Here is a 17,447-nt window from a genome sequence, read left to right as displayed (position 1 = left end):
ATTACCTTGATATTACTGTCTTTGTGAGAACTGTGAAGTATAGTTTATGTGTTCTTGGATTAAGGGAACAGATTCTCGAGTGGTTTACTTTCTAGCTAAATCCTCTTAGTTGTCAAAAGTGGCCATCATATCATTTACACTTTCTACACCCTGAAACGAGCAACTTCTCTTTTGTCTTATAATTATAGCACCCAAAGAACCTGTTGTACCTGTTGAAACTGGTCTTAAGCTTGCCAGAGAGACAGTTAATTTAAGATTTATGTAGACAGCAGGGCAGTGATTCATAGTTTTCAGCTCTTAACAGTCAGTTCCTGTTTCTCTGCAGGTGTGCCTGACTTGCTGTTCCAGGGATGTCATTGTTAAAGTTGACCAGATCTGTCACAGAAACAGCATCAAGTTTTTCACAGGAGATGTCTTTGGGTACCATGGGTACACCTTTGCAAATCTTGGAGAGCATGAGTTTGTAGAGTAAGTGCTGGGAGAAGAGGGTAGTAGAGTAGTATTTCCACAGTTGGAATAGTATTTATGGAAGAAAATGAATTGCCCTAATGAAATAGCTTACTTTGCTATAATACTTAGAACATTCTGAAATAAGCGATTAGCAAATTACTAAGTAGAGTACTTTGTGGATTCACATTTTTGGTTTTTTTGTTGTTGTTGTTTTGGTTTTTTTCCAAGACAGGGTTTCTCTGGCTGTCTTGGAACTCACTCTGTAGATCAGGCTGGCTTCCAACTCAGAGATCCACCTAACTCTGCTTCCTGAGTGCTAAGATCAAAGGTGTGCACTACCACGCCTATCTCACGGGTTCAGAATTTTAGGATATGTGGACCCCACACTTAAACGATGATGTCATCTGAAGCCCAAAGCAGTGAGAGTTCTGGACAAAGAACATATGAGAATCCCAGCCTCATGAAATTAAGGCTGCAATCCACATGCTGTCCTTGGAAGGCAAGCTTGGTTTAAAAACACTTGTTCCCTAGTTTGTGCTTGCATGTGGAGAGATGGTGGAGAGAGTACCTGCTGGTTAAATGGGGGGCTCTTTGGGCACATTCAGCCTGCCTTGGAAAAGCTCCAAGGAGGAGCCTACTGTGGTGGGGCAGACAGACAGACCTTATCCCTCATTTTGAACATGAAGCTGAAGAGCTTAATTCTCACATGACAAGACCTTCAGTGGTTTTTATTTACAGCCTTTAAGTGAATGATAGCAGACGATAGAGTATTACAAAACTATATAAACTGGGTATTTATTTGGCCACTATTTACATTCTCTCTCGCTGACAGACACAGAGCATCTGAAGCCTACCTTGCCAGGGAGCAGTACAGAGAGGCCTAGGCCTGATTGAGCAGAGCTTCCTACTAAGCAGTGCTCTCATTGTTCAGCCTCACCAGCAAGTCATTGGTATTTTTATGGCCCACAAGTTTGTTGCCTGTGAAATGAACGGTAGTAGCACAGGCCTTCAGTTCCGGCACTTGGGAGGCAGAGACAGATGATCTCTGAGTTCAAGGCTAGCCTGGTCTACAGAGTGAGTTCCAGGACTACACGGAGAAACTCAGTCTCGAGGTGGTGGGGGTGATGGGGACACGGATGGGGACTTTCAAAGGGGTAAACATTTTCCCCCCATTTTCTCCCCTAGTCACACAAAAGCTTTAGAAAGATCTGGTTCTAGGAGTATTATACAATGAACAGTTATAACAAAAGCAGGCTTAATTATTCGAGCATATTCGAGATTCTCATAGCAGAAGGAGGAATTAGGTTTGGCTCTTTATTTTGTTTGTTTTTGTTGTGGGTTTTTTGTTTGTTTGTTTTGGGGGGGGGTTGAGACAAACTTTCTCTGTGTAGCCCTGCTGTCTTGGAATTCACTCTGTAGATCAGGCTGGCTTTGAACTCACAGAGATCCACCTGCCTCTGCCTCCCAAGTGCTGGGGTTAAAGGTGTGTGCCACCATACTTGAGCAGGTTTGGTTCTTTAGGTCATGATGCCTCGAGAATGTTTGCAAAACAGTCTCTTTGGTTTATGGGAGTTTGTTTATGCTAGGGAGTTTGTGTACACCCTTCTTTCCCCCTAATCACATCAGGGACAGCTATTCCCAGAGTGCTTGACTGACTTACCAGGTTTTTAGTGGCTGAGGTGAGATTTGAATCCATGCCTCATTGACCCCAAAGCTGTTTTGCACTTTTTTTTTCCTAGATAGGGTTTCTCTGTTTATCCCTGGCTGTCCTGGAACTCACTCTGTAGACCAGGCTGGCCTTGAACTCAGCTTTTTTGCCCTTGCACATACATATCCTGTGAGCTGATAGCATTTTTAAAATTCGTTTTCCAGTCATGTGACTTATGGTTCAAACTTGATTTCCTTCCCTTGTCACTGTCTTAGAGAGAAAACCAAAGTTGCCAAAGTTGGTCAAGGAGTAGAAGATGGACCTGATACCAAGAGAGCAAAACTTGATTCATCTGAGACAACCATGGTCAAAAAGGTAAAGAACTGAGGTCAGACCCTCTGGGGCACAAATGAGGTAAACCTTGAGGGGAGGCCCAAGACTGGACTCCGCCCATCTAGTGGGGTATAGCTGGTGCTCTTTCCAAGGAAAATGGGTTTATATTCCAAATGAGATTTTTCTAGAAAGTTAGAAATCTCTTATAATTCTGGCAGCCTATTCACATTGCTTTAGGTACTGTTCTGGTGTAGCACCATGGTGGCCAGACATAGCAAGCTTGTTTAACTTATTTAGCATAGACGACATCAGTTTTGACCTCTGGTGTCTGGAGCAGAAGTCATTATGTTTTCCCTCCTTTGACACCCACTCCCTCCCAATCATTTTCTTTTTTTAGATTGGTGTACAGGTCCTAACTTGGTAGGAGCCAGTTTAACTTGAATTTTTTCTCCCTTTTCATTCCCTGGTAACTGTATTTGTACATAATGTGCGCTAGTGTGTCTGGCCTATACCTGGTGTTCATGTTTAAAGTCTTGCTCAGTCTTTTTTTTTTTTTTTAGCCTTTATATGTTTGGGTGTTCTACTTTTTGTTTTGTTTTATTTTTGTTTTTTGAGACAGGGTTTCTCTGTGTAGCTTTGTGCCTTTCTTGGACCTCACTCTGTAGACCAGGTTGGCCTCGAACTCACAAAGATCCACCTGCCTCTGCCTCCCAAGTGCTGGGATTAAAGGCATGCACCACCACCGCCCTGCGGGTGTTGTGTGTGTGTGTGTGTGTGTGCGCGCGCGCAAGAGAGTAGTGAGAGTGTGTGGGTGCCATGTGTGACAGTACCCTCAGAGACTAGAAGTCAGACCCCCTTTGGACTGGAATTACAGAGAGTTGTGAGCCACCATGTGACCTGGGGAGGTGCTCAGTCAATAGTGTTTGCTATATAAGCTTGATGACCAAGTTTGTCCCCAGATCTCGGGAGGTGGCGGGGAAAGCTGAGCATGGCATCTCATTAAACCCAGTGCTGGGATGTTGGAGACAAGAGGATTCCTGGGGCTTGCTGGCCAGTCAGTGTAGTGAGTTCTAGGTTCAGTGATAGATCCTGTCTCATAAAGATAAGAGTGGGGCTGGAGCTCACCCTTGTTGGGACCTGGGTTTAATTAACCCTGTGGTACATAAACCCAGCACGGCAGTTCATCCCTGTAATCCCAACATTTAGGAGATAGAGACTAGGGATCAGAAATTCAAAGCCATTTGCCCCAGTTCCATGTTAGCCTGGGCTACATCATGCGACTTTTTTCCAAACAAACAGAAAGGTCTTCTTTGATATGTGTGTAGTGATCACTGGTGCTGTGTGTGCCTTGTCACTGTCCCCTATCCTCCCCTCCCAGGATTGGGTATAGAACCTAGGGGTTTACACATGCTGGGTTAGCAAGTACTCTACAGCTGAGTCTCAGGGCCACTGTGTACTTTTTTTTGGTTTTCTGAGACAGGGTTTCTCTGTGTAGCTTTGCGCCTTTTCCTGGAACTCACTTGGTAGCCCAGGCTGGCCTCAAACTCAGAGATCCGCCTGCCTCTGCCTCCCGAGTGCTGGGAATAAAGGCGTGAGCCACACCGCCCGGTTTACACTGTGTACTTTTTAATGAAGTTTACATTAGGGGTTTAGGCAGTATTTGGATCTGATGCAGTGTTTAATCTCATTTTGGAGAAAACAGGAAAGGGATCAGAAGGCAATGGTGTCTCCAGCCGGTGTTAGAAAAGGGAATCTTGTACTGGAGAAAACAATTTAAAGTGCCTGGTGTTGATTTGTTAAACTGAAATGATGGGACCAAGCTCATATTTAACTTGTAGATGCAAATGTTGAAAGGGAACCAGCTGATTGGAGTGTCCAGTTAAAGTTGCATTGGGGGTTGAGGGCCCATAGAATTCAGGATCCTCAGAAGTGGGACTAAGGCCTCCGGCAAGACGGAGCTGTGCATTTTCTTTCCCTTACTTTTTGTGTTTGTGTTTTAGCTTTATCTGTGAGCCTGATGCAGAGGAATTATTAAGCTCTAATTTTAGTGTCTATTCACAGGACTGTAATTACCCAGAGTGAACATTAGAGTTTGGGCCAAACCTGGGGTCCTTTCTTTTTGAGGCCCAGTCAGTCTTTCTCTGCATGTCTGCCTGAGTTTGGTGGGGAGAGACATTGTTAACAAATGGAGGGGCACAAAAGGAGCTTTGTGGGCGGCTCTGTCAGTTTATAAATCACACCCTCTTACAAGTGTGACACTTGGCCCTGGTGTGAAGGGGTTTTATGGCTTAAGGGCCTTCTCTGATTGAGGCCTGCTTTTTGCATTCAAATGGAAAAAGCCCTTGCTTTGTTAGCCATTCACAGCTGGAAGTTTCTCTGGAGTCATTTCTGATAGTGCCCTCTAGGGTGGATGTGGAAGCCTCTTTTGAGCCACTTTATCTCACTATGAGGAGAATGTGGGGAGTCCAGGCCAGTACTTGGCAGCCTTGGTGTGCCATTCCTGAGGGCTCTGCCGGCACTCTGCCTTTTGTGCAGTGTCTTCCTTGTGCAGGGGGCAGAAATTGAAGATATCAAAATATTCCCCAGCTGACATTGTTAGTCAGCTGTTACAATGGGACTGTTCAGCTGGGATTCCGATCCTGAGCCCTTGAGGGTGCAGGGCATGCAGCACATTCCTTCTGACAATCCCCTGGATTCCAGACCTTGTCTTTGTGTGTCTCACCAATAACACAGTGCAAGCGCAGGGTGTGGCAGCGTTTGGGCCTGTGGCTTCGCCACCTGGTAGTAACAGCTTCTCCGTTTGGGCAGAGAGGGCCTTGGGATTTTTTTTTTTTTTTTGAGACAGGTTCTCATTGTGCAGTCCTGGCTGACCTGGAACTCAGAATGTTGACCATGCTCACCCAGATCTTTCTGCCTGTCTCTGAGTGCTGGCCTTAAAGGTGAATCCCACCAGGCCAGGCTACCCCAGGATTTTGAAGTTTATTCCATTTTAGTTCCTCCACTCAGATTTTAAGATTTCCTAAATTGTACAGAATAACTAGTTGGGCTCTACCCAGAGATTGCAGGATGGGGTGGGGGGAAGCAGCTACTTCCTGTTTCCTGTGAAAGGTGTCTGTCAGAGTCCCTCTCTCCTCCCACTTGTCCTAGGTTCAATCAAATGTTGTAAAACCACTTTGGGGTTCAAGGTACATGGTGTGCTCCTAAATTAGAAACTTCAAAAAACAAAGAGGAAAAACATAGCTTGTGGTTTTCACACATCTAGGAAGCTCAGGCCTTTCTAGCACACATGTGCCTGTGATAAATAGGGCAGTAGGAAAGGAAGGCCTGACTAGAGGCAGTTGGCAATCAGGAGTTTGTTAGCATCTTTTTTGATATTTTGGTTTTTAAAATACATTGGTTTACTTTGTGTGCATGCATGTCTGTGTCCTCTTAAGTTCCTTTACCACTGAGCTACAGCCCTAATCCTCCCTTTAGATTTTGGTCTCTGGACTGATTGAGATGGCAGTGCAGTGGGTAAAGGGACTTGTCACCAAACCAGATGACCTAAGTTGGATCTCCAGGACACACATGGTAGAAGGAGAATATCAACTCCTACAAATTGGCCTCTGACTTCCATGTGCACACACAATAAATAAACAAATGAACAAATAAATTAGATTTTAGTCCCTAAGGGCAGGGAAGTTTTTGTTTATTGCCATATTCCTATGCCAGTGCTTAGCACAGTCGTAGTCAAGAAATACAGATCGGTGTAGTGTCACTTCTATAGCAGAAAATGACTACCCTGAAGGAGGTCTTTGTCATTTTAAACCTAGATTATGGAATGGACTGTGTTCAATACTTTAGTTTTTTGTACTTTATCAGAGAACAGAATTCCAAAGATAAGGAATTTGCCCAAAAACACTTAGAAGTGACTCACTGAATTGTCAAGCAGTAACCTCCAGGCCAGTGAGGGGTATGGCCCTTCGAGGTGTCAAGATCTTCTTGGTCAGAGCAAAGATTCTCAATCTGTGGGGGGCTGAATGACCCTTTCACAGGGGTCACCTAAGACCATCAGAAAACACAGATATTTACATTAGGATTCATAGCAGTGGCCAAATTACGGTAGTGAAGTAGCAGTGAAAATTTTTATGGTTGAGTGGTCATGGTGCAAACCTTTAATCCCAGCACATGGAGGCAGAGACAGGTGGATCTCTGAGTTTAAGGCCAGCCTGGTCTACAGAGCCAGTTTCTCTAGGATGGCCAAGGCCACATAGAGACACCATGTCTTAAAAAACAAAAACAGAACAAAAAAAAGAAAGAAAGAAAATCGTTTTATGGTTGGGGTCACCACAACATGAGAAACTGTATTAAAGGGTTGCAGCATTAGGAAGGTTGAGAACCACTGGTATAGAGGCATGCAATATACTGGTATCTGCAGAGTTTGGTGGGATACTGGTACCAGATTTTCTAAGGAGGACAGTTAGCTGAGATGGGGCATGGTGTCTTACCTTGTGGGGAAAAATTTCTTAGTTCCAATGAACACAGAAAGGCTTAGCCCTCATCATCTTAGCAATCATGGAAGGTGGGGTCTGTCCGGTTGTTGATCCCTCCCCTCCATTTCTTTTTCCTTCCTCTCTCCCAGTGAATCACAAAGGATATCCCAGCTGGATTTGAACTCAGTCTGTAGCCCAAAGAGGCCTTGTCCTTTCAGCCTTTCTGCTTCAGAATTCTGAGCATAGAGGGTGCACCATTGTAACTGTTGCCACTGCATCCGACACACGTGTAAATATGTATGTTACTGTGTATTTATTATGAAATAATACAGATAGATGCCACATCCTTGTAGATTATCAGTCATAATAGAACAACCACTGTCTTCTTTAGACACATTCTCAGTGTTAGCATACTGATCTGTCGCCCTTTTCTGTATTCTTGACTTTATTCTACTACTAAACAGGTGACTCTGAGGTTGCTAGGGAGTGTGAATGGATTAAAAAGTCACCTGAAGGGGGCAGGTTCCCATTCCTCCTTACTTGCCTTTGAATTTAATCATATGTTTGTAGATATAAAGAACTCAGCTTTGGGGCTGAGAGATGGCTCAACATTTAAGAGTACATGTAGCTCTTACAGAGGGCCCCAGTTCCAGAGGATCCATCAGGCATGCATGTGGTGCACAACATTCATACATCTGAAGTAAATAAGTAAATGGTTTGTTTTTAAAGTTACTCTTTAAAAAAAAAGAAGAAAGCAACTTTCTATACAGGAGTTTAAGTGTGAACTAAAACTGTTAGTTAGCACTATATATACTACCAAGTTAAAGTAGCAAACATCTCTGATATGGCTGAGCCTTTCTCTCTCAGTGTAAGTAATCTTCACGTCTCTTCACTGTTTTCAAACTAGTTTCATGTGTGCTGTCACCTGCTTTGTAAGAGCGACATTATGTTGGTGAGGCCATCTATTTTTGTGTCTTTGTGGAGCTTTGCTGTCCTTTATGGTAGTTACTAGCCACATACGGCTATATAATATTAAATACAGCATAGAAACGGACGCTGTATTTAGTGCTGAATAAGCACCTGGAGCTGCTGGCATGGGAGTTACACAGCATGTATACATGACCTGCCACGTCAGAACAAGTCCTCTTGGACAGCACTGAAGGGCTTCTGTTGTGTGAATACATTAATGTTTATGTACTGTTGATGGCATTCAGGAATGCAAACTTTTCCTGTTAGAAATTACTGCGGTAAGCATTCTATTTGTGTATGTGAGACTGTATATAATCTACTTGGGCAATTGTGTTATTTTCTGTAGGGTAAAATTAGGGTAAAGGCATCTTAAACATTCTCATATTCTGTTAATTACTCTTGAATATTTTTACCAATTTACATTCCATGGCCAGTAGCATGTAACAGTAACACTTGACAGATAACCTCAGGCTTTGTTTCAACCATGCTGTTGAGTGAAAATTATCCAGCTTGTAGTTGTCATTTGTTAGAATACTTTTGTCTTTTCAGACAGGGTCTTACTATATAGCCCAGGCTGACCTTGAGGTTGGCGAATATTCTGCCTTCTACCTCCCATGTACTGGGATTATACATAGGCCCCACCATGGTGGGTTTTTTGTTTTGTTTTGCTTTTAATTTTTCCAACAGACAGTGGTGGCAACGCCTTTAATCCCAGAGGCAGGTGGCTATTCCAATTTCAGGACATCCTAGTCCTCAGTGAGCTCTATGACAGCCAGGGCTACCCTGTCTTAAAGCCTTCGTTTTATATGTGTTTGGGTGTTATGCCTGCATGACTATAACTGTACCACATGCATGCAGTTTTTATGGAGGCCAGAAGAGGGGTCCGATTCCCTGGGACCGGATTTGTGAACTGTGGATGGTGAGAATCAAACCCCAGTCTGATATAAGAGCATTCAGTGCTCTTTGCTGCTGAGCCAACTCTATCTCATTTCTCACCTACTTCTAATCAGTTTTAAATCTGCATGAGTGGGTACTCCACATTTGTACCATCCATGCTTATTCACATATGAGTTATACATATGTGCAGTTACAAGTTGCACATAGAGGCCACCTAAGGTTAACATCAGGTTGTCTTGATTGCTGTGTTCAAATCATGTAATGAGGTAGAATGTCTTGCTTGAACCCAGAGCTCACCAATTTAGCTAGTCTATCTAGCCAGGCACTATAAGCCTACAAGATGCCTAACCAGTAACCGGCTATATTTATTTCTCTATCTATTGCCAATGAGTTCACACCAATACCTCTCAGCACAATGTTCATTCCAGTTCCTTACTGTTCTCTGTGTTAATTCTCTTCTAATAGGCAAGCGTGGCTTCCCAGATTCCAATATTTGCTTGTGTCAGCCACTGGATGGAACCAGTGTCCTGTTACTATTTCTATGGGGATGGCCTTCTTATACTGTCTGCTTAGACTTTTCACCCAGGACAGCCATCTCCTGCATTCTTGCTTAGAAATTCCTTTCCCAGAAAATGTCTTGGTGTGAGGGTGGAAAGGTTCAGTTTTTGGACTGTATTACTCAAGGAAAAGTAAGTGATATTTGGGTTTTTAAAAAATGTTTGTTTTAGCTGGGTGGTAGTGGCCTTTAATCTCAGCACTGGGGAGGCAGAGGCAGATGGATCTCTGAGTTTGAGGACAGCCTTGTCTACAGAGTGAGTTCCAGGACAGCCAGGGTTACACAGAGAACCCCTGTCTCAGGGCGGGGTGGGGTGGGGAGTGGGGATCCAGTTTATTTTATTTTACTTATTTACTTATTTATCTATTGGTTTTTCGAGACAGGGTTTCTCGGTAGCTTTGGAGCCTATCCTAGACTAGCTCTGTAGACCAGGCTGGCCTCAAACTCACAGAGATCCACCTGCCTCTGCCTCCCGAGTGCTGGGATTACAGGTGTGTGCCACCACCGCCCAGCTTTATTTTTAATTATATGTGTGTTTTTATGCCTGTGTAGGTGCAGGCCAGAGACTTCAGATCTCTTGGAATGAGAATTATAGAACTACAGGAACTGGACATGGGTATTAGGAATTGAAGTTAGTTCCCCTGCAAAGAACAGTATATGCAATTATCTGCTATGCTATCTCTCAAGCCCATATAGGCTCTTTCTTGTTTTTTTCTAGTCAGAGTTTCTCTGTGTAACAGCCCTGGCTATCCTAAAACTCACTTTGCACACTAGGTTGGCCTTGAACTCAAGAGATCCTCAGTGCTGGGAATAAAGACGATTGCCTCCACCACCTGGCTAAATTTTAGTTTTCTTGATCATAATTATAAAGAATGCTTTTTTTTTTCCTTAATTTTTAAGATTGAGTCTTGCTGTGTAGTAGCTCAAGCTGTCTAGCCTCAAACTTGCCATTCTCTTGCTCAGTCCCCAGGGTCCTGGAATTAAGTCCTGTATACCACCTCATCCAGGTTGTGTCTGGTTCTTTGGAGGCTGAAACAGGATCTCTGCAAGTTTGAGGCCAGCCTGCTCTACATAGTTTCAGCCTGAGCTACATAGTGAGACCCAAGGTCTTAGGAAATTGGCTTTGTCATCTTCCCACATGTCCCTACTTCTGTCACTATAGTATGCAGGAAGTATTTCCTGAGTTTTAGTGGGGACTGGCTTCATAGACTTTGAATATTGAAATTTGTCTGAGCTGGAAAAAAAGAGCTTCAGCTCTGATTCAAACCAGTATGCTTGTTCCTGAGCACTCTGCCTTTTCCCACAGAAAGTGCTTTTCTGCCCTGTAAAAGAGGCGCTGGAAGTGGATTGGAGTGGAGAGAAAGCCAAAGCCGCCTTGAAGCGCACATCCCCGGACTACTTTCTGCTGCAAGGTGAGGCCTGCAGATGGAGCCACGCCAGGCAGGCTCCGGCTTTGACTTCTGCACCGTTGCCCAGTACTGAAGCTGTGTGGGTTTGTGTTTCAACCCAGAGAGGGATGCAGCCTCACTGAGCCATCTCTCAGTGTATCCTTTCTAGTATTCACGGATTTGTTGCCAAAATACTGATTATCTTTTCAGTATTGTTTCTGTCTGACAATTTCAGTTTATTTTTCATTTTTTATTTTAGTATATATCGTTATTGAGACAGTTTCACTATAGAGCTTTGTCCTAGAACTGGCTGTGTAGACCAGGCTGGCCTTGAACTCACAGAGATCCACCTGCCTCTGCCTCCTGAATACTGGGATTACAGGTGTACACCACCATGCCAGGCTCCATTCCCAACCCCCATTCCCCTACCTAGATAAGGTCTCTCTGTATAACAGCCTTGGCTGCCCTGGAACTTAGAGGTCTGCTTGCCTCTGCCTCCAGGTGAGCACCACCACTCCCGCCCTCAATCTTTTTTTTTTTAAGTTTATGTATATGAGTGTTTTGTTGGTGAGTATGTGTATGTGCTTTGTGCCTAAGTACAATGTCTGTGTCTGGTATCCAGAGTGCAGAAGAGGGTGTTAGACTCCCTGGAGCTATAGTTAGGGGTGATTGTGAGCCATATTGTCAGTGCTAGGAACCAAACCTAAGTCCTCTGCAAGAGCAGCAGGTGTTACAACCGCTGAGCCATTTCTCTAACCCCATCGAGGTTCAGTTTTTAAAATACTATTTACAGAATAATTGCTGGGACATGGTGGCATTTGCCTATAATCCTAGCACTTGGGATTCAGATACAGGAGGATCGTATAACTCATCCTGGGTTACCTAGTGAGTTCACTAACAGCCTCAGCTACGTGAAATGTTGCTCAAAATCGGGAAAAGGACAGAGGGTAGGGAATTTCAGGGGCTGAACTATTTTAAAATCCTGAGTGTCCATCATATAGAAATATTTAAGTGGGTTAAGTAGGAATGAGTGTTAGGCATGTGAGAAATGCCTCCCTAAGGACTGTGGGACCTTGTGTGGAAGAAGTGCAGCTGTACTATGAGCAGCACCTGCCCCTGGGCCAGGGTTCTCTGCAAGCCCTGTGTCTGGCACAGGAAGTGGTAGCTACTAGTTTGCAGCATTTGTGGGTGTGGTGAAACCCTTTCTAACAATCGCTTATGAAGAAGCCCCAGAGTCTGACCTGGGCTGTTTGTGGTTCTGGTTCTGGTGGTGAGTGATGTCACTAAACACCCCCACAAGTAGCTCCCACGGCAGAAATTGAGCCATTGGAAATGCCAGTGCAAGCTCTAGCCTCACCCGTAGTCCTAGCTCTGGGGAAGCTGAGACAGGAGAATTGTAACAAGGTCAAAGCTAGCCTCGGAAACGGGGAAACTGTCTCAAAAAGGATAAGAACTAAGGATGTCATGTCTGAGAATGCAACTTCGAGGGGGGAGGTTCCATCTGTCTCAGCATCACAGCACTCTCCTGAGGTGCAGAGATGGTTGTTAGTCTGATTTTCATTTTTATCAGTCATTTAAGGCAAGGGTCCTGGAACTCACTATGTTAACCAGACTGGCTTTGAACTCACAGAGATCCACCTGCCTCTGCCTACCGAGTGCTGGGATTAATGACTTGTAGTTCTTGAGACCAGGTGTTTGGAATAAAAACTGACCTGACTTTCCTGGCCTGTTCTGCCATTTTTCCGACATGAGTAATTCTTACATTCCCAGGTCCTTACAAGTCAGTACAAGTTATGAAAGGGGTGGGGAGATGTACCTCAGTGTTGAGCGCTTGCCTAACATACACAAGGTTTTCATGTTCAAACCCTAACACCAAAGAGAAAGGAAGCTTTTGGTAGAGAGCAAAGAAGAAAAGTAACAGTGTGGGACTATCTTCTTCAAACCCACCACCTCACTACCTTTTGTGAAGCAGTTCACCCTCAGCTTCTGGAGACTTTAGAACCATTATGCAGAGTGCACAGCTGAACCCTACTGAGCGAGATAAGGCCAGTGATCTTAGAAGCTGGCTGTTGGTCACCAAAGCCTGCTCCTTTCCCGGTTGCAGTAGTGTCAGCTATTTCATTGCTGGTCTAAACCATGGGTAACCAAATGTGGGGCTCACCTAAAATCCCAGCTCTCAGGAAGCAGAGGCCAGAAGATTGCTGTGACTTCAAGGCCAGTTGTGCCTTCAGGAAAAAAATAAAACATAATACAAAAACCCAACAGATTGGGCAGAAAATTGATCCTAATAATGAGACTCTATGACTAGCTGGAAGATCTGTATTAATTAATAGAACTGTGTATGTAATTTTTTTGTATTTATGATACCGAATAGTCAACTCAATATTTTATGTTAGATAAGCTCTTTGTTTTGTTATTACTGGTATTTTGAGACAGATTCTTAGTAAAACCACTGGTGGCACTGGACAGCAATCCCAGTTTCTTAGGAGGCTGACACAGAAAGATGGCAGATTCAAGGCCTCTGTACTGTAGCATGATCTCAAGGTCCACCTAGACAACTTAATGAAACCCTGTCTCAAAACAAGAGATAAAAAAGGACTAGAGGGTGCACCCCATTGGTTAGAGTGTCTGCCTCGCCTGTGCAACTGGCCCTAGGATCCATAAGCAGCATCAAAAAGAAACTAACACACTGGTCAGGTGGCAGTGCCCCCTTTGATCCCAGTACTTGGGAGGCAGAGGCAGGCATATCTCTGAGTTCAAGGCCAGCCTGGTCTACAGATTGAATTCCAGGACAACCAGGAGTGTTACACAGAGAAACCCTGTCTCAAAAAAAGAATGAAAGAAAGAAAGAAACTAACACAGTTATAGTTAAACCATCTCTCTCAAAGCAAAACATACATGACCTAATAAATCATACATCAGTAGACTTGTTTGAAGTATAGAAATGTACAAAGATAAATACACAAATGAACTCCTATTTCATTAGATTATTTAGGATTCAAATTTAAGAGACTGGTCAGTTAATTTCTTCCTGTCATCTCATAGCTGAGTAAACAAACTCCCCAAAAGGCAAATTGCCTCCCCCAGCCTGCCTCAAGGCAGGGTTTCTCTGTATCCTTGGCTGTCCTGGAATTTGATCTGTAGGCCATGCTAGCCTCGAACTTAGAGATCCTTCTGCCTCTGCCTCATGAGTGCTGGGATTAAAGGTGTGTGGTCCTACCACTCAGCAGCAAATTGACTCCTTTACTCAAGATTCCAACCACAGTTAATGGCAAGGATGCTTAGCATAAAGCCAATAATATACACATGAAAGCTGCTATGCTGCCCTGAAAAATGGAATGAGATTAATATACATGAGACTCTTGTGGTTGGGGGCTGGAGACGTGGCTCAGCAGTTAGGAGCACCGACTACTCTTAGAGAAGGCTGGGGTTTGGTTCCTAGCACCCGTATAGTGACTCATAACCATCTATAGCTCCAGGTCCAGGCTATCCAACCCTCTTCTGATCTCCATGGGCACCAAGCACACATGTAGCACACGGCTGTTTGCAGGCAAAATACTCAAACACAAAATCTGATTTTTTTTCATTACTTAAAGGAAAAAGAGTTGTGATTATTAGTAACTGAGCAAGAAATTGAAAAGATATAGTTGTAAGAATAAGGCATTGAAGCCTGGCGTTGGTGGCGCACGCCTGTAATCCCAGCACTTGGGAGGCAGAGGCAAGCGGATCTTTGTGAGTTCAAGGCCAGCCTGGTCTACTGAGTGAGATCCAGGAAAGGGGCAAAGCTACACAGAGAAACCCTGTCTCGAAAAACAAAACAAAACAAACAAACAAACAAATAAATAAATAAATAAGAATATGGTATTGAGCTGAGGCCAGGGCTCAGTGGTAGAACACCTTCACATGCATGAAGCTTCAAGTTAGACCCCTAGAACTGCCAAAAGAAAAGGAAGTATTATATACAGTCCAGCAGAGAGCAGACCAGGCCTTTGTCCCCTCTGTATCTGGATGCTCCATACAGTTCTAATTGTAGCACCTCTAGAAAAGCAGGGGGCTTGACAGATGGCTGGAATTAACAGTACTTGCTTCTCTTCCAGAGGGCCCATATCTGGCAGCTCATAGCTGCCTGTAACTCCAGTTCCAGGGGGATCCAACACCCTATTCTGTCTGGCTTCCATAGGCATTGCATTCACACAGCCACGTGCACAAAGCGGGTAGAGTGGCTCAGCGGATAATATCTCTTGAGACAGACCCGAGTTTAATCCCTAGAATCCACACAATGATGGAAGAAGAAAACCAGTTTTACAGAGATAGCCTCCAGCTTCTGTACATACACACGCCCCACACAATAGTAATAAATGAAAAAGAAAAGAAAATCCGGACCATGCAGATGTAGCATACAGTGGCTATTAGGACTTGTCATGTGTGCCAAGGAAAGCAAGGTCCAGGAAGAGGGTATGTGGGATGTCCAGAGAAAGATGAGTACTCCCATGTGTTGTGAAGAACCAGGGCCTGAGAGAAGTAGGAAGCTTGGGGTTTTATACCTAAGCTGTTTAGTATGTATGCGCAATTTGGTATTTTTGTTTGAGTTTTTCAGTTATGTGCGTCAGTAAGTGCATGTTGAGTGTGGGGGCCCTCAGAGGCCAGAAGAGAGTGTGGAATCCACTGGAGCTGGAGTTAACAGATAGTATTTGAGGCCTCCCGTGAGTGCTGGAATTAACCCCCTGGAAGAGCAGTACTTGTAGTTTGGTCTGGTTGGCCTTGAACTCTGGGTCCTCCTCCTTCCACCACACCCAGCTAATTTGCTATTTTTATAGGATAGCTTAAATGATAATGAAGGATCTTTGGACCTATGAGTGGCCTTGTTCTTCTCCTGTTGGCTGGATGACATACCATCATCTATGCCCAGCTGATCTGGGAAGATATATAAGTAGTTTTCAGTTTTTCTAGATCTGAGAATGTGACCCATATGAGCTCGTGATGACTTTATGTCACCTGATAGTGCCCAGTGAGGACAGACATGCTTGACTGTGATGCATCCCTGAGAAAAAAAGAACTTGACCTCATTTCCCCCATGCCTAGTGGAAAACGTTGGGTGCTAGCTAGATAAATGACTATTTTTGTATGAGTGACTGGTTACTGCTTGTCTGCTCATTTCTTTCACTTCAGAATGAGAACTGTTCACGTGCTGGTTTCCCTGCAGTATCCTCTGGCTGTCTGCTCCCTGGGTACTGGCAAGACTTCTTTTCTTTTCTTTATGCTCCTCTGCCCTTACTGGGTGTTGATAGTAGGGCCAGCCTTATGTGTATAAGTATTCTCCCACACAGCTCTAGTCTTTGAAAAAAAAAAAAAATTCTAGAAGCTGGAAAGATGGCTTAGCAGTTAAAAGCACTGGCTGCTCTTGCAGAGGACCTGGCTTTGATTTCCAGCATCCACATGACAGTCCACAGCTGTCTGTTACTCCAGTTTCAGGGGATCTGATGCTCTTCTGGTCTCTGAGGGCTAGGCATACCCATGCTACAGACATACATGTAGTCAGGACACTCAAACACACACAACACAATTTTTTTGGGGGGCGTTTCGAGACAGGGTTTCTCTGTGTAGTTTTGGTGCCTGTCCTGGATCTCGCTCTGTAGCCCAGGCTGGCCTTGAACTCACAGAGATCCATCTGGCTCTGCCTCCTGAGTGCTGGGCGTGGGCCACACCGCCCGGCACAAAACAATTAAAATTTTTAAAAAATTAATTTTGAGACACTAGGTTATCTTAAGATATCCCTGAAGGCTAGGTGGTGATGGCGTACACCTTTAATCCCAGCACTTGGGAGGCAGAGCCAGGCAAGCCTGGTCTACAAAGTGAGATCCAGGACAGGCTCCAAAGCTACAGAGAAACCCTGTGGGGGTAGGGGGGAGATATCCCTGAGGTTATGGTCCTCCTGCCTCAGTCTCTCAGGTAGCTGGGGTAATAATGCCAATAATGTCTTGGGTGTTCTTGGCTGGGTGCTTACAGAGAGAGTTTCATTCTGCTCTGCTATCCATGTGTGTGTGTCTGTCTGTCTGTCTGTGTCTGTCTCTGTGATGTCTGTGTCTGTGCTCGTGCACTTGTCATGTTTGGGAACTGGGTGTTTTTCCAGTTTGTCTAATACAATAGTGGTCAGACTGAATGCTTCCTGCTGCGTTTTTTCCACTATCTTGAGAGCTGTCCTCCTCTCCATCTGTGAGCAGAAAGAACCCATCTTTTTATTATTCTCCCATGGTATGTTGCAAAACATTAAGTGTGAGCTGGTTTCCTGTGGCAAAAAGTTGACTTTGATTTGTTCTTTTTGAGGTTACTGTGAGTTTATCATAACAGGAGTGCTAAAAATAGCAGCTCTAATATGGAAACTGTTCACTTACCAACATGGACAGTAACCCGCAGGCTTAGCCGAAAGCAGGAAGGAATGGACCACATCTCATGATTGGTTACTATCCTAGGGTCCTACTGTCCTCACTCTGTGTCTGTTCTAATGAGCTATGGAAAAATACTTAGCATATACTCCAGCCTCAGAACTGAAGGCAAAATAATCCAAGATCAAATATTTGGGACGCATCTGGTATTTGCAAGATCTATAGCTGAGAATCAGAGGAGGAAAAATCAATCTCCTTAGCAGTGGCTTCACACACTAACACCTCGTGAGGAAAGCCCTAATGTATGTAGGCCGTAGAACAAACTGCTCTGTCGGGTTAGTGTTCAGTATG

General features: G+C 44.3%; 1 protein-coding gene across 3 annotated transcripts in view; it reads left to right on the top strand.

Moving 5' to 3' along the window:
- Sae1 (SUMO1 activating enzyme subunit 1) overlaps positions 1–17,447 on the top strand; it is a 54,749-nt gene that overhangs the window by 16,763 nt on the left and 20,539 nt on the right. For all 3 annotated transcript variants that reach the window (XM_036198433.1, XM_036198434.1, XM_036198435.1), the window contains exons 4-6: positions 326–468; positions 2,374–2,473; positions 10,632–10,737. In XM_036198433.1, the coding sequence (XP_036054326.1) occupies positions 326–468; positions 2,374–2,473; positions 10,632–10,737 (349 nt within the window). The remainder of the gene's footprint in view (positions 1–325; positions 469–2,373; positions 2,474–10,631; positions 10,738–17,447) is intronic.

This window comes from Onychomys torridus, chromosome 1, assembly GCF_903995425.1.
Source record: "Onychomys torridus chromosome 1, mOncTor1.1, whole genome shotgun sequence".
NCBI classification, from domain to species: domain Eukaryota; kingdom Metazoa; phylum Chordata; class Mammalia; order Rodentia; family Cricetidae; genus Onychomys; species Onychomys torridus.
The sequence above is the reverse complement of the archived record's forward strand: the minus strand, read 5'-3'. Positions and strand labels throughout refer to the sequence as shown.